Consider the following 26,642-nt stretch of genomic DNA (forward strand, 5'->3'; position numbering starts at 1 on the left):
GGCTTATTCGGCATGGTTTGTTTAATTTTATTGAATATTTTTTTAGTTTTTAAAAATTCAAAAACTAAATGTTTAATTAAAAATAATTCAGGCGTGTATAATATTTTAATGATATTGGTCTATGAACAATAATAGACATGTTAAAAACAGAACGTTCTTTTACTTAAGTGACTACTTACACGATATAAAACAATTTTGCAGACATCACACAAATAAAAACAATTGACGTTTTTGCTACCTAAATATTTTATATAGTAATTAATCTATTATGATAATCAGTTAATTATGTTATAATGCACATTACAAAGTTCTATACTTTTAAGACCTGTAAATACCATTGTTTGATAATGTTTCTAATTCAGAACAATTTTATAAAATATTAAATTAAATAAGAAATAAAAATGATTTATTTTCCAAAAATTTTACAGGAGTATAATTATATTTATGTTACAAAATATTGGTTTAGAATTCATACAATATTTCATTAGCAATGTGTATTCCTCCAAAGTATATTTTTAATTGCAATGATGCTATTGAATATGGACAAATGCAGGATAAAACATGAGGTCGTTGACGTCAGTTTAAAAAAACAAAGTTTGACTTACTACAATAATATTTTTCTTTAATTTTCCAATAACTTTATAAAGAATCAATAATTAAGATTCGTAAAAAATCGAATTTAATTAATTAACAAAAAGTAATAATAATAATTAACCAATAAAGTAATTATTATCATAAAATATTGTATCAAATAACTATTTAAAAAAAAAATAGTCTACTTAGGTTTATTTGTTCCATAAATCAATGTGTTTGTATAATATAATACACACGTCGTGTGTAATGTTGGCAAATTATTGGTATAAAATGCCTATCATTAAAATATATTATTATGATTATAAAGTTAAAATTATTGTTGTTTCGTTCGTTTGGTGTCAATTAAAACTTACTAACTAATAAAAATAAGTCAAACACGTTCTAAGGGTGGTAAACCTTTACTTATTATTTTTTCTATGTTTAATATAGGAAAGAATTAAAAATATATTATTATAATAATATGTAAAGCCAAGAGAAATGTTGTATAATAGTATGATTATATTATTAATTTGATAATATTGTTATGTATTTTTATGTCTATTCTATTACGTTTAATATTAATATAATATATTAAATTATATTGCTTTAATCGATCACACAATATTGAGTTTAACCATGATTATGACCGTTTTAAAATGTAATTTCTTTATAGCATATATTATAATATAATAATATATGTACATAATAGATAATATAGAGTGAGTATTAATAAGGTTATATTATTAGGTTTAATGATAACGTAATTCAAGAACAATCAAATTTATAGAAAGGCGGGAAAACATTTTTTTTCTAAAACAAATAATATTAGCAAAAGCCAAGTGATTACAATTAAACAATAAAAACTTAACAGGTTTTGTCTATGTAACTCGAATAATATTGAAATAATAATGTATTCGGTGGACTAAATTGTTGATCCCGTCGCATTTTTTCGTATAATAAACATCTAGTGCGTACGATTTTTGGCCAAACCGTTTAAATTTACTATTCTAGTTTTTTTTTTTTTTCGTTCCATTAAATCAACAGTTTAGCTTGTTAATGTCAAAAGGCATAAATAATACGTGGTGCAAACACACAATAGTTTTATGTTAAAGTATGTTTTCTCCAATATCTTTTTTCGTCGGTATTCCAGTTTTGTCGTTTCGGCGAGTTCGCATTTACATTTCGCCGAAAATTCCAGCGAAAGTTTTCCTCAGATTTTTCATCGTGTCTTCGGTGTCGTCCAGCTGCCCTGCTTTGTTTTGCTGCACCGGAACTGGAGCCGCAGCTGAAACGATGGAACCTTGACGACTTAGGTTCGCTTTCACCGGTTGGCTAGATTGGTGGCTGCTGGTCACGCTGCTCTCTGAAACTGCGAATTTCAAATTGTATACTATTATGCACACCTACCTATTATATTATATTTAGTAGATTATAAATGGCCATTATAATAATATGAGCTATATTTTTAAAAGCTATTTTGAATAAACATCGTTATATGTTCGCCAGCTCGTCTTACCCAAAGAATCTCGTCTCGCCGGAATGGCTGGTGGTTCTTCTTCTTGTGGTTGGCTAACTGCTTGAAGACTCATATTTGCCAATACTTGTGTCTAGTGCAATACATATTTTTTATTTATTAAAATCGTTCATAGTTTAACGAAACGTAATAGAAATTCAATGAGGAATCGATCAGCATGTTAGTTTTGAGTTGGATGATAGATTGGTCGGTAAAATAATTTTTCAATGACATATTTAATATGTTATTATTATTTTATCGTTCAATTAATTAATTCACTTAAATTACAACAATTTTACATAACAATTATGTAAAAAAATACGTGACCATTTTTAAACGTGGTAAATATTATATTTAGTACCCGGTACCGAGTGGTACACCTGCAAGCAAACATACAACAGCACATTTTCTTTCGGTAAAACCAATTTAGTGTTGTTATATATGATATTAGAATGAATTGACCTACTATCAAATTTAAAGGTAAGAATATTATCTAGGATCTCATATATTTTATAAGGGTGCTATGAGCAATTTAAAATTGTAATGTTTAAAAAAAAAAAAAAAACAACTAACATATCATATATTACTAATATGTTATAACCCAAATTGTTTCTACTGAATGCAAATTTTCTATAATGTATATTTTTAATGCGGAGACAACACTTAATGTTAGTGTGGCGTCCTCTGAGTGTCTTAAATTTAATATTCCTAGATGAATGTATTATACTATTATTGAACTAAAGTAAAAGTTTACATACTTCTAATCGTTCCATGATCAAATCAAAAATATGTTTCCTGTCTTCTTCTTGCTGATTTCCCAGCAAGGATAATGCAGAGTCGTTGACCCCAATGATTTGCTCTATTCCGTCTTTGGAAACAACTACCTCCAATGACAAGATATCCAGACCACCAAAAAGTTCTGCCACAGCGTCCAGCCAAAATTTGTATCTTTCTAGAACTTCTGTTTCTTCCAACATCGCCGAACCCACACACGATTTCCAATTGCCTGAGACGCTTTTACGCCTGAAAAGTAATTCCTTAACGAATTAGCGAATCGGTGCTGTACGAGCTAAATGCGTTTATATTTACATCAACGCTCTGTAATGAGGTCCGATTTTAGTTAGATGAAGATCGTATTTGCTATCGACAAATGGTTCGGTGGTGCAGTACGTCGAAGCAACAGATACAATTGATGTCATGTCCTGGAAGTCAGAATTATTTTCGACTTTGATTTTGCCGACGCCTCCATGAGCGTGTCCAACTTTGAGGACCACTGGCAATTGAGTGGCCACCGACTGAAACGCAAAGATATGAACCATTATTTATCCAATGTCGCCGCTATATCAAAATGTATAATTTCTTTTACCATTTCGCCGGAGCTCGGGTAGAAAGTCTGTTCAATCAACGGAAAATTTTCCTTGCCCAACTTTTTTTGAAGTTGTACCAATTGCCCGTACACCCACGGTTTATCCTGAAAACGTAAGTGATTTGTTAATGTGGAAATAGACATTCAGAATGTGCCTAAACAGTAAACACTTCATAATTATTATGATAATAGTTTAAAACATATTAAAGTATTATGATGTACTCTTATGTACTCTTATGTTACTATTTACTATGATGTTACTCTTTTTAGAAATAATTGAAATTAGCTACCAAATATTACAAAAATACTGTTTCTGCATCAAATGATAGGTACATTTTTTATTTTATATACCTAGCCAAATAATTTAAAAACATAAAAAGTGATAGTTAATAATATGAATGCTAATATAAATCGATGATTTATAATGATAAAACAATAGTAAAAATTACTTAGGTTTAGTCAAAATAAAAATATATCACCTTAATAGTCTAAATGCCCATTTCAGTGCATGAATAAATAATACATAATATACGATTAGACATCTTTTAAACGATTTAATTTCGAGAGCTAAAATAGTAAATAGTTTCTTGTTTCCAACGAGTTTTCTAGATTTATCGATAATCTAACTTAAGTCATAGATACTTATAATCAACACTGTAAATCTTAACGACTTAGGTATGTTAGCATGAATTTGTTGACTAAAAAAAAATGCATAATATAATGCTTTGAAATTACGCAAAAATACGCGATTTATTGTAAAATAATAATAATATTGATGAATAATAGTTATTAAATATATTTTTTAATACATTTTTATTTAAATACAAAATAATTAATAAAAACTACAACTTTTATAAGCAAACAAACAATTCGTCAATCTTGATGGTTTAAAGTTTAAAAAATTATAAAATATCTATGAAGAATAAGTTAAATATAATTATAAGTTAATTACACACTATGGTTCATTTAGCACTATTTGATCATCGAACTAATTTTACTAATTTTAGGTAACAATTATCAAAATAAACATGCAAATTCATTATTTTGGCACTTCCGCAGTCCTGCTTATAATTTATGACGTCGTGAGAAACCCTTCACACAGGCTTCAAGCTTTTCACAGTTAAAACCACATACAAAATCTCTGAATGAACAGTTTTGACCAACTTAATCATGTAAAAAGTACGCGATATTTCAAACTAAGTGACAAGCTTACACTCCTTCGACTCAAGTGTGGACGTCCTCATGACATTTTCAGTTAGAACTTCTCACTCGAAAATAATAATTTAAAAAAATTTAAAAATAAAAATTATAACGTTATTTTATAATATTTTTGTATAAAAAAACAAAATACTGTCACAACAATAAGTCTAATGACTTCGTTGGGAAAACTTTATAAAAAAAAAAAATGACGTGATGAGTCGGCAAGGGTTTTCGCACCTGAAAGTTGTACAACGAATGTAACGAATTGATGCTGGGCACGCCACCGATGTTCAGTCCCAACAAGACGTTACGGTAATCCTTACTGGCGTCTCTGACGCTCTGTCGGCACAGGAAGAAATCCGGTCTGAACGAACGGACCACCCTGGAACCGGAAGGCGAGAGCACTGCCATGCTGACAGTGCATCCTCTTTCCGCGCTCGCGGTTACCGTCAGGTCTTTGATGTCCGCCTGTTCGACGTGTATCTCGAAGTCGCCAAAGAACCGTTTGCCCCGGAAGTATCTAGACCTGCGCCAAAACCACAATAAACGTCGTATGGGTAAACAGTGTTTGAGTGGTTGGGGAAGGGGAGTTGGAAAGGTGAGATGGCGTCCCTCTACTTTTTATAATTTACATTTTCCATCCCACCACTTAATTCATGATGGTTATATACAAATATTATCGATTTATTTTGGTGTTTTTCATATGATTTTTGTCTTTACGATGGTTTTTTAAATTAGTTTTGCAATAATAAAATTAACACTGAATAATGATATTTATTAATATTATAAATATTATTAGATACTTTTTTGACCTACCTATTTGTCTGCTCGTTTAAATTGGTCCATAATATGCCAACGTAGTACTAATGTACCATAATAGATCTAATAAATCTTACAGCAATTGTATGCAAATATAATACGATAATATATTATTTTTTCGGTTGTGGAGTTCAAAATTACATTTTTTTTTATTAATTTTACAAAAGTTAATAAATAGAATAAATAAAATTTGTAATTAAAAAAAGTTTAGTTTTTAATTTGTTTTTTCATACTAAAAGGTATAAGGCATACTGTTAGTATTTATAAGTTGTATCTACATAAACACTTTAAGCATAATATATGTATATTGTATATTATTATACATTTATACACCATAGTCCATAAATGTAATATTTTTTTATGATTTAAATTCAAAATTAATTTAATTGTAGGCACTTAGATAGGTATGTATATAGATTATAGATATATGTGAAAATAAGACACCAAACTAAAACGTATACTATACTATAAATATAATTATAAAAAAAAAGTGTACAGGAGTTGAACTCACCGCTCCCCCCTCACAAAGGCTGAAAGGCGTATAGGTACTGTTTAAGCCATATATATATATAAATATGAGAGCTATATAATATGAATCAAGGGTATTGCAGTACTTATTTTGAGCTCCTTTGACCACAATCTTAGGTTAGATTAGGTTAGGTTAGGTTAGGTTAGGTTAGGTTAGGTTCCCCCCGACAGGACCCACCTTGTCGTGGTGGTGGGGGGGGGGGGGGGGGGCTCACGGGCTAAGGCTCATGCCAAGAGGTTCCACCCAAGCGCCGGTCCTGACCTTCATCGGTTGGGGTCGGTAAGTCTGGTCCACCTGCTAGCAGCAGCAAACGGACCCAGAAGGAAACTGCAAACCAAAGCCGGCCCAGACTCAATACGTTGGGGCCGGCAGGACCGGTACACCTGCTACCTACAGCAAACGGACCCAGATGGTAACTGTAAATCCCCCAGATGGTAACTGTAAATTCCCCCTGGCAGTAGGGCTACAACGCAGGCTAGAATTTGCCTTAAAAATCAAAAATGGATCAAAATGCCGGCATTTTACCCCTGACCAAGGGCCCCACGGATTTTTTTTTTTTTGGGGGGGGGGGGTCGTTTATAAACGGAGAAAATAACGGAAATCTAGAAATTAGAAATACTGATAAAGAAGGATCACAGAATCGCCAACTGGTCAATCGGTGAGCGGAAGTCAACCCGCGAATGTTGTCAAAACAGCTGGGAACCAAGAGACCATCATAGAATCCAACAACCTATACTCGGCCATGGATAACCTTATCAAACGCTTCAAAACACAGGACAGTGGTATCACACTGCTTATAAACGAAATCTCGAACCTAAAAGCCACACAGATACTGAAGAGAAGCGAAAAGATAAAAACGTGCATAGAGGATATCTATAATTTGTCTAAAAGAGTAGAGACAAGTAGATATGAAACCATCAGAGCTCTCAAATCTCTTCCACTGTTAACAAGACACATGGTGCTAACTCAGAAAGAAGAAGAAACTAAGGAGAACCAAATCCCCCCAAAGGAGACAGTCGAGGCATCCACATCAACTCCCTGCTGGTGGGACATGGACGAAAACCCACGAAGAAAAGAAACTTGGAACGATGTGGTTAAAACAAAAGGGAAAGGGAAACCTACCAACCATGCTACAGATAAGAGGAGCAGCGATGAGAAAACAATAGAGACAATTCGCACAAAGCTTCCTGAAAACCAGGGTCACGGAATACCAACAAGAGCAACAATAAGGCCAAGCGAACAAGACAAGCTATGCCAGACTCAATTGCAATCAAGCCGAGCGACGGAGAGTCAAGCGAAAGCATTCTATTTACCATAAGGAAAGAAGTCAACCTTACACCATACGAACCATAGGCGTCGCCGTGAAAAGCATTAGGGAAAGCAGAGGAGGAGAACTCCTAATCCAGTTAACGAAAGATAATGACAAGAGGAAAGAACTGGGAGCAGCCCTCCAACAAACGTTGGGTGAAAAAGCCAAAGTCAGAGAACTTATTCAGTTCTCGGAAATAGAGATCCTCGGAATAGACGGGATTACTACGGAAACCAAAGTACTGGACGCTCTAAGATCGGCCGCAAAACTAGCAGATGAAGATACGAGCGTCAAGGTCAGGAGCCTCAGGAGGAGACTCGGTGGCATGAAGAGAGCGACAGCAACCTTAAGAACGTCTGACGCGAATCATATCGTGACAGCAGGCAAGGTAGAGGTAGGCTGGGTAAAGGCAAAGGTAAGACAGAAGATTAAGGCCACGAAATGCTACAGATGCCTATGTTTCGGCCACACAAAACATTCCTGTAGGGGACCAGACAGAAGAAACACGTGCAGCCTCTGCACAGAAAAGGGACACAAAGCTGTAGACTGCACAGCCAACCCGAGATGCACGGCCTGCCTGGACATCGGGGAAGAAGCGGGACACTACTCGGGAAGCAACCGTTTAAATGAAACGGGACCGACTGCTATAGCGACACCGACAAATGGGCATCAATAGAGCTGGTAAGCAACCTATCGATACATGACCTGGGCAGAGAGGAACCAGGATTCCGATGGATTAAAATCGAATTTGAATTCCATTCAAAGGACAAATGGAATGCAATATCCAACTACATCCATCATGTGCTTACAAGAAGGAGAACGAAGAGAGAAGGCGTAAAGGATTACCGGTCAATGTAGTTAAGTCTTAATGTACGCTGAAAGCAAAAATTGAGGGGATAGAGCTCCTCGTAATATGTATTATATTAATTTGTAAGGTCACAAGCAGGGGGACTATCCCTGTGAGTGATCAATGTTTGTGTAATTGTTTTCAATAAACGATGGTCACTGAGGGGTGAAATGACTGACGCCAGTGCCACCCTCAGTGGACCAATACCATGTAAAAAAAAAAAGGTTAGGTTAAGTTAGGTTAGATTAGGTTCACAATCTTATCATTAAAACAAACGCCTCACCATTCGAAGTTCTCGTCGTCCACCACGAGCAACGTCAACAAACGGTCTTTGCTCACTCTTTGCTGTCTTCGTGTTGCTGCCGCGTCTGTTTCCATACGGTAGGCGGGTAGGTACATGTTTAGAACAAAACATAAACGATAATGTTATTACGTATTAATATTTATAAATCGAAATTACTCATAAGTGGACCAACGGTCGGGTACCATTATTGGTATAATGGTGTACTTATACGAAATTAAATATATAAACTTGTTCGTACACGATACGTCCCAGAAGGCTATAATATTGGTAGATAAGAATCAGATTTTTCGCCGTTAAAACTTTTAACTTATAATATTATTTATTATTTATTGTGCGCAAAAATGTTATTAGAGTTTTAAAAACATTAATATAATGGACTTTACAACAATATTAACTTGGCCGTATAAAGCGATATCGAACAAATAAATACGAAACTGCACAATCAATGATTTCTGTTTTTTATGATGAAAATTTTGTATTACAAACAGGACTATTGTAGACCTAGTGACTATAGTGGTCTCCACTTGTCCACGCAAATCTGGTTTTAAATAACAATAAATTATTTATGGACGCGTGGCTTAAACCCTTTATTGTGACCATCGTACCACTAGATTATACGCATATTTACTATCATATTTACATGACATTATATTATTATAATATAAACATGACAATAATGCCAAAACAACGCATTTTTCGTGTATTAGATTCTTATCTGGCCTCATTGTTTTTTTTTTATACCCACGAGCTGTATCCGAGGGGAATAAAGTGAAACTGATTTTTGGGGTGGGGTTTAGGGTTTAGGGTATATTTTTTATTCATAATACCACTGACTATAAATGGATACTAAATACTATGTAGTATGTATAATCATTGAAAGTACCGTAAAATGGGGTAACTTTGATAACTTTTTACTGTTTTATGACAAGTTTACTTTTTATTTTATGGATAACTTCTGTAGTATTAACGATAAAACTCTCAAAATTAAATATTAGTTATGATCAATATTTTAACGTTTTAAATTTTAAATTGCTGGTGTTATCTTTTGAGATATTAATCTTTTTAATATGCTATCAAAGTTACACAATGTAATGGGCAACTTTGATACCTATATTCAATGTGATACCAAAGTAACCCCATTTTATGAAAAAAGTAAAAAAGTAAAAATAAATTTAAGTTATCCCACGAAATCAAAGTTACCTCATTGGACGGTATAAAGAAACAATACTAATTTATGTGTTTAAAACTCGTATTCCTATCAATATGGTTTTATTTAAAAATTGATCAATTTGTGTTAAAACGTAACAGATAGGATATTTTAGAAAAATATGCGGAGTTCGTGGTTTTTTAAATAATTTATTATAGTTTAATTAATTGTTTTCAATTATAATTTATTATATATTCACATACAGTTTATTATTTTGTTAAAATCGTTATCGTCAAAAAGGGGAAATACATCCATACAAATGGGTGTATTAAATAATGATAATGTATTACAGTTATTATCAAATTATATGACTATTTTTAATTAGAATTAACGACCGTTGTTATCTGCAGAAACCAGTGTATATATATAATGTTGAGAAAATTCACGACTGAAACTTTCTTTCGTAAACTTTCTAGAACTTATAATTTATTCATACATTATATAGAAACAAGAATCTACATATTAATATCGAATCATAAAAACGATATGTTACTGATTTATTATAAGTAAACAGCATTGAAACAAATTGAATGAAAATAAAAAATAAAAACGTTTTACCAACAATCATTTAAATACAATGTATATATCTACGTTGTTTGTAAGCAATGTACATCGGGTAGGCCGTGTAAATCGATAGGTATGCACGGAATATGATAATACGGATTGAATAAAGAATTGAAAGCACTTGAAAGTAATTCGAAAATGTTCTTGTGTATAGTTGGACAGGTAAGGTGTTTTAAAATGTATTATAAGTGATTATAGCTTCCATGTGCACAGCCTCAAAAAAATTGAATGCCGATTTTTGACATGGATTCGACACACAAAAGCGTTAGGTACTTTAATATAATATTACTGTCTGGAATACAATATAGTATTATTATTTGGTTTTTCTCGCAGCACAATAATATTGCAAGGAGATGTTCACTAACGTTACGTAATGTTCACAAACGTTATCGATAATCCCAATAATACCTATAGGTAAACAAAACGGACGAAGGAAGTTATTATTTATTGCGGATTAAATATGGAACTATTTCGATACAACGTTCTTAAAACTAAATGGCGCTCGATATACAATGGGATATTGATATGTCAGGAACAAAGCGAAATGCAATAATACGCTTTTAAGTATTATAGTATTAGTTTTCAACTTAAATTATGATAATTAATTATTAGTCGAACGCTTGACAATAATACGTCGTAGTAATTAATCCTATTCGTTTTCCAGTGGTAGAGTATTTATTTTGTCTTCACCGTCTGGACAAGGGTCAAAATGTATCCGTATAAAATGTACCCTTGTCTATCCGTATAGGTATTATAAGCCATACACGACTAGGTATGTTCGTAATTCATTATTATTTTACAAACACCTCTAGTATCAGTGTCCAGCAATGATCGCGAGAACGCGATTCCACAGTATAACAATTAATTTATGAGGTATTTCTACCTTATAGTGAGTTAGGTTATGTTTAGGATAAAATATGTTAAGATCAAAATATTAAGGATACCACCTATAGAGGTAGCAACTAATATTATTTCAGATGCCAACCGATTAGATATGCAGACGACGCGTCGCGACGGTAGTGCAGCAAAGACATAGTTTTCGACGTTTTCGTATAATTAATATAACTTTATAAAAAGTAATTAACGCTAAGTTATTACATTGTAGCTAAATTACAGACAATATATACGAACGAAAAAAAAAATTAAAAAAATACATTAAAATTACTAAAGTATGCAATAATTCTTCAATTTTAAAAAATATTTGCGAAACTTTGTTTGACAAAAAAAACATATTCTCATCCAATATTTATGATACGATTATGCATATTTTATTCAAATTTTTTGTGCTTGTAGATATGCTATTCAGCAATTTGTACTACGACATGACAGTTACATTTTATTTTATTTTATAAATATAATATATACTCAAACAAATATTTTATAAATCTGACCACTGAATCTGTGACATGAAAATCATTGTTTGTTATTTAAATTAATTGTGTTATGCTAATTAAATAAATACAAATTTATTTATCTGCTTAGATAAAATAAAATATTGGGGAAATTCACATTTTAGGTCCCCACAGATAAACAATATTACACGCAGTGACAATTTGATATATATTCTACTAAATCGTCAAATCACAATTTGAAAGAGAAAAGCGTACTTTTGAAATGCTGGGATAAACCATGAATATATTATACTATATAAGTACATAGAATATTGCGTGTCGGTTAGCCATATTATTAATAAGTAGGTAATAACAATTAGACATGGACATAAAAATTGTCTACGGTGAAAAATATGTATAAATGCCACACCCATAACCCGGCCCGATAAGTAATATTACCAGATATTAGTGATGTAAAATTTCATGAATTTAATTATTGAGAAATTTCTGAAATGTATGTCATATAGAAATTACATTTTTTTTTAAAAAAATAAATTTTTAATCTATTTATTGGTATTGGTCATTGGACATTGGTCTAGTAAAATTAGATTAGATATTATAATAATCACAGCGTTGCCCTTTGATCAAAATTAAAGTCACGTAAATAAAAACTATTTCTAAAATACTTTTATACGAAAATTCTTTAGGAAATTTTCCATTTACGTTACTATACGATCAGTGGCGTACCCAGGGGGCTTAGGTGTTTAACCCCCTCCCCATGTATTGTCTTTTTATCCCTAACAAATTTATTATTTTACGAAAACTGTAAAAAAAACTTGATTTAATTTATACTCAACCCCCCCTCCCCCCAGCATCATCCTTTCATGATAACTCGAGTCAACGAGACATATGCTTGACATAGGTACATAAACTATTGTCGTCATCATACGCGTGCGGACTGCCACGGACGACCGCGATGCATACTCACACTTGATGTCGTTGCTTATCGAGCTGGCCTTCTCCTTGGCCGCGTCCGTCAGTGATTGGACGCGCTGCAGTATCGAGTCTCTCGTCTTGGCCGGGCTGGTCGGCGCGCTGATGGTCCGGTTGCCCGGCTGCTGCTGTTGCTGGAACTCCAGTCGCATGTCAGCCGCTTCGGACGCCGGCGTGGCGGCCTGCGAACGAGACGGTTTGGACGCGTACTGCCGCTGCTGGGCGCGCTGTTGCGACTGCGTCCCAGGCGCCGCCGGTGGCCTGTCGGTGGGGGCCATCGACGGGTCGGCATCGTCCGCTTCCGAGGATAGGTCTCCCGAAGAGAACCTGCAACCCAAGAGCAGAGACGTGTGTACACAACTTTTTCGCGACGTTGCCCGCGGTCTTTTCTCGCGGAAATCACATTTTTTTTTTTCAATGAACGCGCACAAAAGTTTATGTGCGCCGGTGATCCTAAATAAACTGCTGGCAATTGCGATATTGTACAATTTCAGAAATTTAATTATTTGAGAAATTTCTGAAATTTCTAAAATCAAATTTTCTTTTTAATAGAGCTTACTTTTTCACATGAGCCATGTCAAAATGTGATATATTCAATTAACTTTGAAGTATTTATCATAACAATAATATTTAATATTTGAGTGGTACTATAACATTCGTAGTAGGAACCTATTGCTATTTTATCACAACACAATTAATATAATTAAAAGCAAATAATAAAATTTTGTCTTGGAAATGTCTAAAATGGAAATATCGATAGCCGTTGACCATTAAGGAGGGGGAGAGTCGAGAACCCTCTGGTTGAGAATCACTGCAATCTATACAATATTATCAAAGATAACTATAGAGATAAAATAAATCCGAGTGTGAGGAAAAAAAATCTATAGAAATATTTTTGTTCGTTTAACTTCGGACGGTTACAAAAACGGTTTGATCGTAAAATAAATTTTATCGATCTTCCACTATATTATAATCAGCTAACCATATCTGTTTTTATAATAACTGTACAGAAAAATAATATTATATATTTTACGAATTCATCATTTAGCAGATTTTCGTTCATTCATTTTATTTAATTTGACATTATTTACGGGATAAATATTATATTTACCGATAACCTACATACATAATATTATATAGGTACGTGGGTTGTCGGTCGTGGGTAGTACGAGTTTTGTCGGAGAAAACCTAGGAAATCCCCCTTTGCATCAATCAATGTTTTACAAGTGGCATATTTTAACCATAACATATTTTCATCGCATGCTGTACACATATTTGAATTGGAACAACTCATATATGTATATATTATGAATAAATAAATATTATATAATGCTGTGGCAGCGCAGGGGTGGTATTTTTCTCAGAGGAAGGAAACTTCTAAACTCACGATGTGTGTAGTATAATGATTTATGGCTGTATACGGACTACATAAAAACGTCGTCTGAAAATCTGAAAAAGTCAAAAGCGCTTGTACAATAATATTTAGCACGCGTAATTAATTACCAGATATTAGTCATTACTCATCAACGTATCGTGTTGTGCCTCGTTATTGCGGATTATGAAATCTGGAATTTAAGCACCGAGATCCTGCAATATTATTTTTATGTTTAAGTTTAATTTATATAGGACCAATAAATCAATTATTTCCTGTTTAATCTCCAAATCTGTCGTGAAATGTATACATATAAATAGGCGACCAAACATTGGATGTGTAACGTAAACGGGTGATTTATATTGTTTTATTAAATCGGTTTTTTTTTTCGTCTCAGAATTTACTATGCGTTTTTATACTTGAGTGCTGACATTAATTAGTAGTGAATTAGTGACGTTTCGGTAACTCCCATGCCATTATCATGCTCAAAAGTTATTTATGAATGTTACACTATAAATTATACGGTATAAGTTTAACACCAATTCGTATCACGTTGTACGGCTTCGTTTGATATTTACGCGTTAATAAATATTATATTTTCATTGCTCACCGTTCGTTCGAATTTCAAATACACGTTTATGATAAGTTATTTGCATAACTCTAAATGTTCTGAATACTTGAACGTTTTGACAAAAATATTCTATACACGTATATTAACCTTTTTTTCTATTATTATATTATTATAATTATGAAAAACTGACTTCACTTTTACTGGTAATAAGTGTATTTTATTGACTTAAGGAATAATTAATGTTGTATATAGATACAATAATTTAAGAAATTTATTAACATTGAATATTATATTATATTATATTATTATAACGAACTATTTATAAAATTGAAATACTTAAATAACGAAAATACCATATGATTATAATATTCACTTAAAATTTAAAAATAATTAAATCGCAACTCACAAAAACATTAAAATACAAAATACAATTACCAAATACTTTGTTAATGTTTGGAAACTTCACTAAGAAAAATTAAACATTATGTACAATGAACTGGTGCCTTTAATTTTACAAAAATCGATATTATATAATATAATACAATAATATTTAATTTATATTATAATTGAAACGCGTTTGAAACTATGAGAATAAAATCCTAACAATTAAAAAACTAATTTTGTTTTATGGATAACTCTAACAGCAACGCGTAGGTTCATCACACACATTTAACGAAATTATTTTACAAACAAATAAATAAATTATCTTTCCTTCTCATTGGGTAATATGGGTACGAAAAGTTTATTTTTTTCACGCCGAGAAATTATGCTCTATATCAATATAGACGGTTTATGAAGGGGATGGGTGGGACAAATTGTAAACGAAAACCACAGGCGACTCGCCCGTGCCAGATTTACGAAACGCTTTAGGGCTTAGTTTATAATGTTTATATTAATCTTTGTTTGACCGATACATGGACTAATTACAGATGCAGTGGTAAGTAATTCCCGAGGTAATTCCTAAAACGTGTTTAAATCTTAAGACCATTACATCCACCCGTTATTATAGATATAGGTACTAATAGACTATATAAGTAAATTAATTTCGCAAGCGACGGTACAATAATTTGCATGTAGTTAGGTTCTGTTTTTAATGGTTTTAATTTCGAGACTACGTTTAATAATTATTGGAACAATGGCAGCAGGTAACCAAGGCGAAAACGATAATGATCGTACTTCGTTGGATTCGTATATTAAGTATTACACAAACAATGTACCCTTTGTTGGATATCTGAACCAACCTTTGGGTGTCGACCAACCGTTAGAAAAACAAAAAAATTAAAACAAATACAAAAACGATGGCATGTGCGCATTGATGTGAAAACGTGAACAATACGATAATAATATGTACATAGTACATACATACATTATTGTCTTGAAATAATTATTTAGAAAACATTATTTCTCGTACATATCTGGTTTGAGATGTGATTATTTCGTGTATTCGTATACTATTATACTTCTATGTTTTAAAATTGTATCACGTTAATATTATTAATTTATTTATTAATTATGAGATTATTAACTTTTATATATTATACGTTAGTTGTAGGTACGTATAATATATCGACTACATACCGAAATTATTATAAACCAAAAAGTCATACCCAATACTCAAATACATATGTCGTACAGTAGGTATACGTCTTATCGTTTTTATTAAAATATCATAAGTAATGAGTACGATTTCGAACACAATTCAATTCGGAAAACCATTAAAAAAAACTATATTCTAGAAAATATATAAAAATATATAAACATCGTACCACTGTTAAATGACTGTGAATACGTTTTTATTTTTTTATTTCAATTTACAGAGTTATGTGGCTTTTTTACAGCACTAAGTCAACTAAAAATACAAAATGTTTTGTAATTATATGAAAAAAAAACTACACAAGCCTCATATAGATATAACCAACGACTAATAAGTAATATGCTATCATAACTACAGTTTAAAAGTTACAATGCGATATTTGCTAAAAATTACCTTCGTTTCAAATAATTGACATTGGTGGTGAAAGACTGTTTGAACGTTGAGAATGGAATTTTGACTGATTATTTGAACACGGGTTTGTATGAATGAGAGCTAAGTGCGCTCTCGTAAACAGACTGAAATTGAAAGGGATTTTTCGGTAAGCAAAAATAATAATAACAACAACAATATTAATTACGATTAAATTAAATTTTACTATATATACTCTTACACATCTATTCTTTACCTTGTTTTATATTTAATGGTATTTAGTTTTGTTTTGTTTTTTTGTTTTGGGTATAGGGGAAAATTTCGGACGTGCAAAACTCTCGTACGTAAATAGGCGTCGACTGCACTTACACGCGTTTTTCACTCTGTCGGCGGCGGTGGCCGATCGATAGCTCCACCGACAGACGCGACGTGCCCGCCGCACGACCGTTAACCCCTGGTGGCGGTTTCCCGAACGATTAATGGAAAACGGGCGAAACAGTGAGCGCGTAGTGCGTGCACGTTACACAGTGCGTACGGTACGCGGTCCCCGGGACGGCGTGCAGAGGGTGACTTCGGGAAAATCCATACAGCCGCGGGGAAATCGAATGGCCACTATTATATAAGACGAGGGGCGGGTGCGTGTGCCCCGCTGGCGGAAAACCAAAAGCGGCGCTGGAGGGGTCCCGATTTCGCGCTTAAATGACCTACATGTGTATATATATGTTATATGTATATATATATATTATATAAGACGGAAAAATAAAAAGTAAAACCGGAGTGAGACGACGGCGACCCTCGATCTCTCTATCTCTCCAAACACACACGCCCACAACTATACTTATGTATACATTATACGGCGCGCCGATCTTTTTGTAACGAACCGGGACGCTAAGCTGAAGTTCGCATTCTGCAGTTGACTGAGAACAAAGAAAAATGTTTGGAAAACTGTTTTGTCATCGTTGCGAATCGTGCCGAAATCGGTGCAAAATAATGACACCGAACCAATTGGACAAAGTCCTGTGACATATTATAACAGTATAATGTGTTCGAGTTGGCATAACTTCATAACGAGTTATGTTATAATTCTGCAAACTATAAAAAAGTTGTTGAAAACTTTTTGGATGGAACGCGAAATGATGACACTAATTTGAATGTGATCTGAAAAAATCGGGTCACTAACTTCAAGTTTTTGTTGATATCTGGTTAAATATTATAAGATATAAATATTGTGTTTTTCGTTTTTACATTTTTAGAAAAAAAAATAGGTACCTACTGCATAATACAATATTGAAGACAAATGAAAAATAGTAGATATGTTTCTTCTATTAACGTATAGCCGTATATGTAGGTAATAGCATTGATTATAAATACTATAGTACTATAATACTATAATATTTATAATCAATGGTAATAAACAATAGGTATAAAAAAATATAATTTAAAAATTTCTATTATTTCTTATGATTTTGCCCAGATTAGTGATTATTACCTAAGGTAAAACAATACGCACCTTGAATGGCGTATGATTAGTATTAAGATTTATAAGCTCCACGGCGGACTCTGCGCCTGGCAAAATAAGGACCTTTGGGCGAGGAGTTGTCTCGAAAACACTGTTTTACGTTATATTATTCTCGTGGGTTTCAGGATATACACACTAAAGAATTTTTTGTCTACCTCACCTGCGATCTTGCGATGATGCCATTTTGTCGTGATTGTCACATACATATATAAAAGATACATATTATTATAATTTTACCCTGAGGTTAACTTAGGCAAAACATAAATATGTTTATTCGGATCATGCATAATTTATAGTATGATTAGAATTAAAAACGCATTAAACAGGTATTTATTTTCTTTAATCATTACGATGTATTGACTACTTTGCATTGACATACAATATTTTTAAATTAAATAAATATTTCTTGACACAATATTTTAATAGATACAATTATACAAATTGTTTAAATGTCTAACGTATTGTAAAAAGTAGGATAAAATTTGAATCTTCATTCATACATGGTTAGTTGTTACTTATAGGCAGGGCTTGAAACCGATTGAAATAATTTCGGTTTCGGTTTCGATTTTGTATACCCCTTTTAAAATTTTATGATTTCGGTTTCAACTTAGCAATACCGGTATTAAGAAATTTCAATTTCGGTTTCTGTTTTAAATACCGGTTTCTAAATTTTTTGGTTTCAACTTAACAATACCGGTACTAAAAAATGTCGGTGTAGTTTCGGTTTCCAATTTTTTTTTGCAAATAATGAAATGGTTATCAACATTTTAATTATGATCTCAATTTTATTATGAGTATTAATTATGCGTATTAATGGAATTTACGTAATTAAAAACACGCCAATTAAAAAAAAAATAACGATTTCCAATTTTTTCAGATTTTGGTTTTGAATTTAATACCGCTTTCCAATTTTTTACGGTTTTGATTTTGACTTTAATACCGGTATCCAATTTTTTTCGGTTTCGTTTTTGATTACGGTTTTGGTTTCAGTTTTAAAACGGTTTATAACGGTTTCTGAAATCAGTTTTGAAAAAGGTTTTAAGCCCTGCTTTAGGTATATATGAAAAAGACATTTAATGTTGCACAATCACCATGGTGTGTGATTTCGGTGGTAATTATAAAATGATATATTCATTTAAAATTGTTCCCCACAGCATATTATTATAACTTCAAATTTTCAAAATTGAATATAAGCTGTTATAGAACATGTTCTTATAATATAATTGTTCACATCTTTGCAAAATCAAAACCACAACGTTCTGGGAGTCAGCCACAAAATACGAAATTGTGAAATTGCAAAATCACGCGAGCTGTTTGCCAACAATTTGCTAGCCTTCTTACGCTTGAGAAACCGAGCATTATTATTTATTGCACGCGGCATCGTATTCCGGCGGTAATAACCATTTAACGAGCTTTATAAAATAACTAATGCGACGTGTGTGCATTCCCCGGTCGACCGAAAACGATTTAATTATGTATGGGGCTCGAGGTTTAGACGATTTTTGGAAATGATATTTCAAACTCCATAATATAATTATTTAAAGAAGTCGACCCTTTGGGTAGTAGGACTCGTAAAAATAAACGCGACAAGCAGCGTGGCGATTTCATATATTATTATTGCGACACGCGGTGTTAACGCACTAGGCAATCTTTTTCCGTATCTACTAAAGCTTGGGTTATTATACGGACAGTGACAGTACGGGAGCTTACCGTTGTTTATTTATTACAAGCATTTTACACGTGTTCATATAATAAGAGATTTCGTGCTACAAATCCTATTATGTTCGAGAGAACGTCATCTTCGTTGCTGCAAACCTTTCCGAAGAAAAAAGAGACTCGCCCATAAATTCCGATCGTACAACATTTGGCCTGAAAAACAGAAATGGCGTAAAAAACAAAATTTCAACCGATAAAAAACGTAGCGTTATTCCAATAAAGTCGTTCAAATTTCACTATTTTGTTTTCGTAACCGGTAATTTATTGAACCTTCGATCCTCCACGTCTGTCAGCTATGTAAATTCCGTCGGATTATAATATTGTACTGAATACTATATAAATTGACATATTTAATATACGTATAGTTCGTTCCAGCAGCACGTTTTCACCAGAAGCCATAGTTAAGCTGCAGTGTAATAGTTCATACACTTTTTATCGTCTCGTACGTTGAAACAATAAACCAGCCCTGTTATTCAGCTTTCATTATAAACGGAATCCTGTGGGGAAATTATTTTGTTCCCATGGTGATAAAAAAGTATAATGATAATTTGTTCAAATAAAAAATAGGAAATTACGTGAGATAAATTTAACGGCAATTTAAATGTTGAAACATACGTTTTATACAATGATTATAAGTTATAACGAATCACACATAGGGAGTAAAAGTTTTCCGAAAAGACGCAACACATTGAATAGAACTCCTTAAACTCCCAAGAAATCAAAAAAGAATAAAGGAAAATACGCTTTTCTTGTAAATACATAATATAAGAAGTTATCTGGGAAAATAAAGTGATTTTTTTTCAACTTTTAACATCCCACATGAAATCCTTCTCGTTTCAAAGTTTATCGTAATTTAAAAGATAGATTTGAACTTTCGACGATTCCGACGATTTAAATTTTTTTTGCATCAAAAGTAAATGTAGATATCCTGTCTAGTGTGACATGTAAAATCATGTTTACCTATAGGATATTACTATATTAGTATTTCACTGTGATATTCAACTTAAACAATTAACACTTCACGATATCACCAAAAACATCGTGAAGAACTGATAAAGGTAAATATTATAATAAACATTATTTCAATTTTGCTTTTCATCAGTTTTATGAAACTTATATAATAATATCATATCCGACAAACTGTTTCCATTCCCATTGTTGTTGATAAAGCGTGAATTGTGAATACATAAACATCCCATTGAATCGGAAGCTCAGTGGGTGTACACTGTGCCTGTTATAATAATAAATAATATAAAAGACCTAAAGTCCGTTTATTTTGGTTTGAAGTGCCATAGAATATATGGTCACATCGTAATTTTCTATATCATATAATAATAATATCACGTGTTTCACGGTCTGGTAAATTAACATTCATTATAACTTTTAAGTGCTACAATTAAATTAAGTAGACAATTTATTTCATAAGATAAGTTTATGAAATATCGAGGGTATAAATTCCAATAAAAACAAATTGTATGTGAGATTGTTATGTAAAGCGTTCGAGCGCGCACAATATTATTGGAGCTGCAACGAGCAAGTAAAATTAATTTGAGCGTGATGGATAAGTTGAACGTGACTGAAATTTTAGTCGTTCAAGGTATATCGTGAAAAACATTTATGGTATCTTTTTTTTAAATAAGACATCCATAAGTCTATATCAGTTATTTTACGATGGTAAAATAAATTCTGCAACAATAATAATTCGAATATTGTACAGTCTTCTCAAATAAAATTTTCGCCGTCTTATATCGATTTAACGTTCAAATATTTGAATCCGATTTTAATTTTTTTCTTATACATTTTTAAAATAACCATAAATATTCATAATATAAAATGATATCCAAAACGTATTTCGCCTATAATACTCGAGTAAACATAGTATAATTTCTTTGGTTGTTAAAAATAATTACGATAACAAAATATATTGAAAGTATTAGAAACGACGAAACGAGAAATTAATTATTCGTTTCGTCTGTACAGCATGCTTTTTTTTCTCGTAAGCCATAAAAATGGCTCAAACAAAATGTCGTGCATACGATTTATTGTTCGTATAAACTAAATAAACATATAATACTAATATAAGTAATAATATTATACAATATCGTTTTTTTTTTGAGTAATGATAGTAATGGCCAGAAACAAATGTGCTATGGAAATACGAAAAAATCAAAAAAAAGAAATTCTTCTCTCCGACGGAATTTAATAAAATAATACGTAAGTATGGGGTTGTGCAACATTTGGGGCCGACGAAGACGGTGGAATTACGATTTACGATGTCGGGATAACAGAAGCTACTACGGCGGCGCGGCGAACTGTTCGGCTTACACGATAATTCGGGGCGCAACAGATGTCTGACGTTCTCACGTCTACACTATATATCTATATTATATAATAATAACAGCCTGTGACAAAAATCATGAATGATTGATCGGACAACTCCAAGACTGAAAATTATTCAACGAAACCTGAAAACTTTGCCGTACTCGCACGGTTCGTGTCGACGAAGTTTAGGTCTCTTGGTTTTCCAAGTGTCCGCGGACGCACCTAAATTGATTTTTTTTTTCGTCAAATATCTTTTATTTATCTTCTATATCTATAATTGCGCTGTACTGTAGCTTACGTTTTGTCGATATCGATAGTATAATGGTTCCCACTGGATTCGTTCTTCTTCTTATTATATTATTCTTCTTTTGTTGAAAAATTGTAAAAACTCATTTTTGTATCTATAATTTATCGATTAAATGATTTCCATAAAGTCTCACGCGTTTCACGACGCGATATAATGATATTATATTATTATATTCTATAGGTTAAATGCGATTTAATGCAATTAAAATAAAATTCGATAAATCATATCATCAGCATAGTTGACAATTAAAGTTGAAATATCTGTTGTATACTTGTATATAACATTATAACTTAGCTTTTTTTCAGTTAATTTCAAAATGATTATACGTAAATAAACTTAAAGTATATATCTATTAATAATTAATAAAATTAATAAATATCATATTACTGCAGTCATAGGAATATAATAATTAAGTTGGACCGAACTTATATAATTTCCCAAACAGATACCTAGTACAGTTATAGTATGCTAGAACACTGAATAAAAGGATGCCCTAGAGGACTACCCAGTGACTTCCTTTGCAGAGTTAGACATATGTTTTCTTTAATCTTTGGTTTCTTTTTTGGAGGTCTTTACACCAAAGTAATTTGCTTGTTTTTTTTTTGGAAAATTGCTTCTATTTGGTACTCATTTTTTAAACTCCTAAAGCCTCTCATATATTTTATAGGTCTATTTCATACGTTTTGTAATTATGTAGATACTTTATACATATAATTATTTTAAAGTAGGGCCTCAATAGTGATGTCCTGTTTACGAATTTTACAAAGAAATTTTACTCGGTTAATCCCATTACGCAGTCTTGGTTTAATTATTTTATGGTAAATCACAATTAGTCAATCTATTCAATACCAAGGCTGAAGTATTTTTATCTACATCTGATGTCCCTCAAAATGAGTTGATAATAATATAATATGTGAGCTATCTGAATTTACTTTCAGCTACTCTCTCTCTGTCACTGTAATCGCATTGACAATGGTACTTGCAAAATTTTCATCACAGTAACAGTATAGGTAACTATAGTGAATTCAAACTATACGGTTAGAATACGGCTTGGTTGTATAGGATCTTCAGACAGCTGATGCAAGTAAACAAGTTGAACCAGCTCAGCTATCATTTTTAAAACTGTTTTACCCATATTATGATGTAAATATAAATTGCCCACTTCACGAATATAATACTCTTGTACTAAGTATTCTTCATTCATCCTCTTTAACTGACCGAAGACGTTTACTTAATATTTATTCCCTCCATATAGGCTCCATTCAAATACTGTAGACTTCTCATTCCATTTAGAACTTATAAACTTAAAAGTCCCAAGTCTTGATGTAGGTACTCGATATGCATACACATTTCCCATTGGCCATTACTATCTGCATGACCTATTTATTCTTCAAACGAACCGCTATGTATAATGGACCTTTCCATCGACGATACGTCGTAATTTATTTAATATATTCTTTATTTTATTTATACCTAAAATAGTATTATATCGTCTCGTACATTTGTTATTTTTGTAGCTATGTCACATATAATATTATGTATCCTTGTAACACGCTTGTTTTAGGTCTCTAAACATACGTTTAGAATACCTTATATCCCCGTTGTGTCCGTCCGTCCGTCTGTCCATTAATTACCAGTACATAGTTACGATTTTTCGTATTAAAATTTTATAACGGTGGTTCTTTTCGGAAGAAGTTCTTACTAGCCAGTATAAATTAAAAAATATCAAAATATGAGTATTCAATATAGATTCATAATAGTCAATATTAAAAAATCAGGTAGGATGTCACTGTGCTGTACAGTAGGTTAAGAGTGGGACAATGTATAATGGATCGTATTAAACTTGAATTCAATGATATAATATCATTGTATAAGAAAAACGATTCTGAGCGGAGACGGTTTGTCAGTCTGGATTTTTTATATTGTTATTATTAATTATTATAGCCTGTTAGTTGAATTAATATTATAATATTATTATTATTTTTTATTCGTTGCTCTGGTGATAAACAAAGCGTTAGAAATTAAAATCCCATTTTTAACCGGTTTTTGTAATTTGTTTGTGGTTTTTCTCGTTGCATTAAATAAATATTGAGAAAATCGAACAATGACCTCTCTTAATTTACCATATTGATCCAATTTACCCACTAAAAGATAAGATACGATATGTTTAAATCGAAGCACTCCTTCTGGTAGAAATCTTGTACACAGGATAAAAAAAAACACCATTGGAAAACCACTAGATCCCTCGCTCCGCTCAGAATCTAAAAAAAACATTTACACATTTATTGTATCATTATATCATGTACAGACATCAAACAAATTTTATGCTTAATACTATAAACCTGATGTATCATGCTCTTCTGAACCACAATATCGTTAAGGCAACTTGACGGTAAATCTGAAATACGATTTTGGTAATTCTTTAATCTTAGTTATACAAAAAAAAAACCTTGATATATTACTATCGTTATATTTATTATAATAGGTTAAAAAATCTTTTGAATATAACTATTCCCTTGTGTATTAAATACCCAAAATAGCTGCCAAACCAAGGGTTGTTATTATTATTTTCTTTTATAATTTTATATATACATATACATATTTTTCAATTTATTACCCATTGTTACGTAGTAAAATATTAAAAATTGTGCTTCATGAAATATTATTTCATAAAATATAAAATTTTTTAAACCACATGTTTAAAAATTATATTTTAAAATTACAAATATTCAAGACATCAAAAGAAAAAAAAACTCATTTTTATTTGATTAATGTTTTTCTACCGTAAAATTATATCATTTATTCATAAAATATGATAAAATGTTATTGTAATAATAATTATTTTTATCAGCCAGCATAGATACAGATGAAATAAACTTAATACAATATGTACCTAAATTCTAAATATTATAATCAATTAATAATTATTATTCATACAATTTACAACAAACTTTGCAGCCTGTATTTTAATAAATTGTCACAATATAACTTCGAGTTTAATAATTTATTAGATAACCATGTATTATGTAACTAAACCAGAATTATCTTATGTAATAACAATTAGGTATTTGACGAGTTTGTAACAAATAAGAATAATAAATTCCTAGAATGATTGTAGTTTCCCACTTTATTTTCTCTAAACTATTGAAGTAACTTTTTTCAAATAAAAATAAAGTATCTTTTTACCACTAATATGAATATGAATTTAAAAGTAAAGTACCTAGTTAATTCTCCATGAAAACCATACCTATATTAGCATCTCGACATTGATTTGGGAAAAATCCTTTTATCCATATGGTATATATAAGAAGAAGTGTTTGAGTTCCTAGTTTAGGTAGGTTTTTGAGACAAATATAGGGTATATTGTCTATCCCAGGGCTCTTACTGCTGCAAGATTGTAATGCCGAGGAAAGTTCTGAAATATCAAAGCATAAGTTGTAGTGTGCATTGCTTTGACTGAGTTCCGGTACCTTGTTGTTGGCATTTCTGTAATAATGAAGTCTGGATCGTAGTTTTCGTCGCTGTTGTTCTTTTGAAAAAAATTTACAAAAGATTCGGAGGCACTGGGAGTGGAAACTATTTTACCCTGGTTATAGTGGTTATAGTATATATATCAGGAATTGTTTTGAAATTATTTCCTCTGATGGAATTTATTTTGTTTCATATAATTTTTGGAGAAATTTTTTGACTTATGGATGAGTTCACTACTCTTGCCAAGAGAGGGATTGCTATTCTTAGTAGTAAAACGAGCTCTGGCCCTTACATTTTTTAAAAGTATAAGTTCATGGCAGGAATTGGTTTTTTATAGCGATTAAGTTTCTTTTTGTAGTTTTGGATAGTCTCATGACAATCTTTATTCGACCATGGGACATTTATTTTCCTGAAAAATAGATTGGTCTTTAGTCCGATTGATTTATTGGCCGCTTCTATAATAATGTCTGTGATATGTTTAACTATATTAAATCAATTTTACCCTGATTATCACAAAGTTTGAAGTCTCTTGGATTGTTGCTTAGGTTATTCGATTAATTCCGAGTGGAGCTCCCAGTTCCAATGAGTTCTTAGTAGGGGAGGGGGAGAACGGTTGAAGTATTGGCAGTGGTCGCAGCTGTTATACGATGTCAGTACTTGTCATTCGAATAGTGATGCAAGATTAGAGTTTGTGATGTAAAGGTCGATCCTAGAGAAGGTTCCGTTAGCAATGTTGTGTCTGGTAGGATCATTATTGTTGAGGAGGAAGAGATTCTCAAGAAATTCTTCAACCGCTGTTCCACAGTCATCGGTGTGGGAGCATCTTCATGCTATATTGCGACTGTC

The 26,642-nt window shown here is 32.0% G+C and overlaps 1 protein-coding gene across 1 annotated transcript; it reads right to left on the minus strand.

Annotated features, from left to right (window-relative positions):
• Window positions 1–389: 389 nt before the first annotated feature.
• LOC132948580 (synapsin) lies at window positions 390–16,876 on the minus strand. Its single transcript, XM_061019108.1, has 10 exons — window positions 16,718–16,876; window positions 16,486–16,607; window positions 12,551–12,882; window positions 8,440–8,524; window positions 4,890–5,178; window positions 3,453–3,557; window positions 3,176–3,381; window positions 2,845–3,109; window positions 2,090–2,180; window positions 390–1,942 (listed from the first exon to the last, which is right to left on the minus strand). The coding sequence occupies exons 3-10, from the start codon at window positions 12,831–12,833 to the stop codon at window positions 1,749–1,751; spliced, it is 1,518 nt and encodes a 505-aa protein (XP_060875091.1). The 5' UTR covers window positions 12,834–12,882; window positions 16,486–16,607; window positions 16,718–16,876; the 3' UTR covers window positions 390–1,748.
• Between the last annotated feature and the right edge of the window lie 9,766 nt (window positions 16,877–26,642).

This window comes from Metopolophium dirhodum, chromosome 7 (assembly GCF_019925205.1).
Source record: "Metopolophium dirhodum isolate CAU chromosome 7, ASM1992520v1, whole genome shotgun sequence".
In the NCBI taxonomy this organism is placed as follows: domain Eukaryota; kingdom Metazoa; phylum Arthropoda; class Insecta; order Hemiptera; family Aphididae; genus Metopolophium; species Metopolophium dirhodum.

Coding starts and splice junctions, on each gene's coding strand:
- LOC132948580 (XM_061019108.1), bottom strand. CDS start 12,833: ATGGCCCCCACCGACAGGCCACCGGCGGCGCCTGGGACGCAGTCGCAA. Junction 2,181..2,844: donor TGATCATGGAACGATTAGAA/GTATGTAAACTT, acceptor GTATTGCACTAG/ACACAAGTATTGGCAAATAT. Junction 1,943..2,089: donor GGCGAGACGAGATTCTTTGG/GTAAGACGAGCT, acceptor TGAAATTCGCAG/TTTCAGAGAGCAGCGTGACC.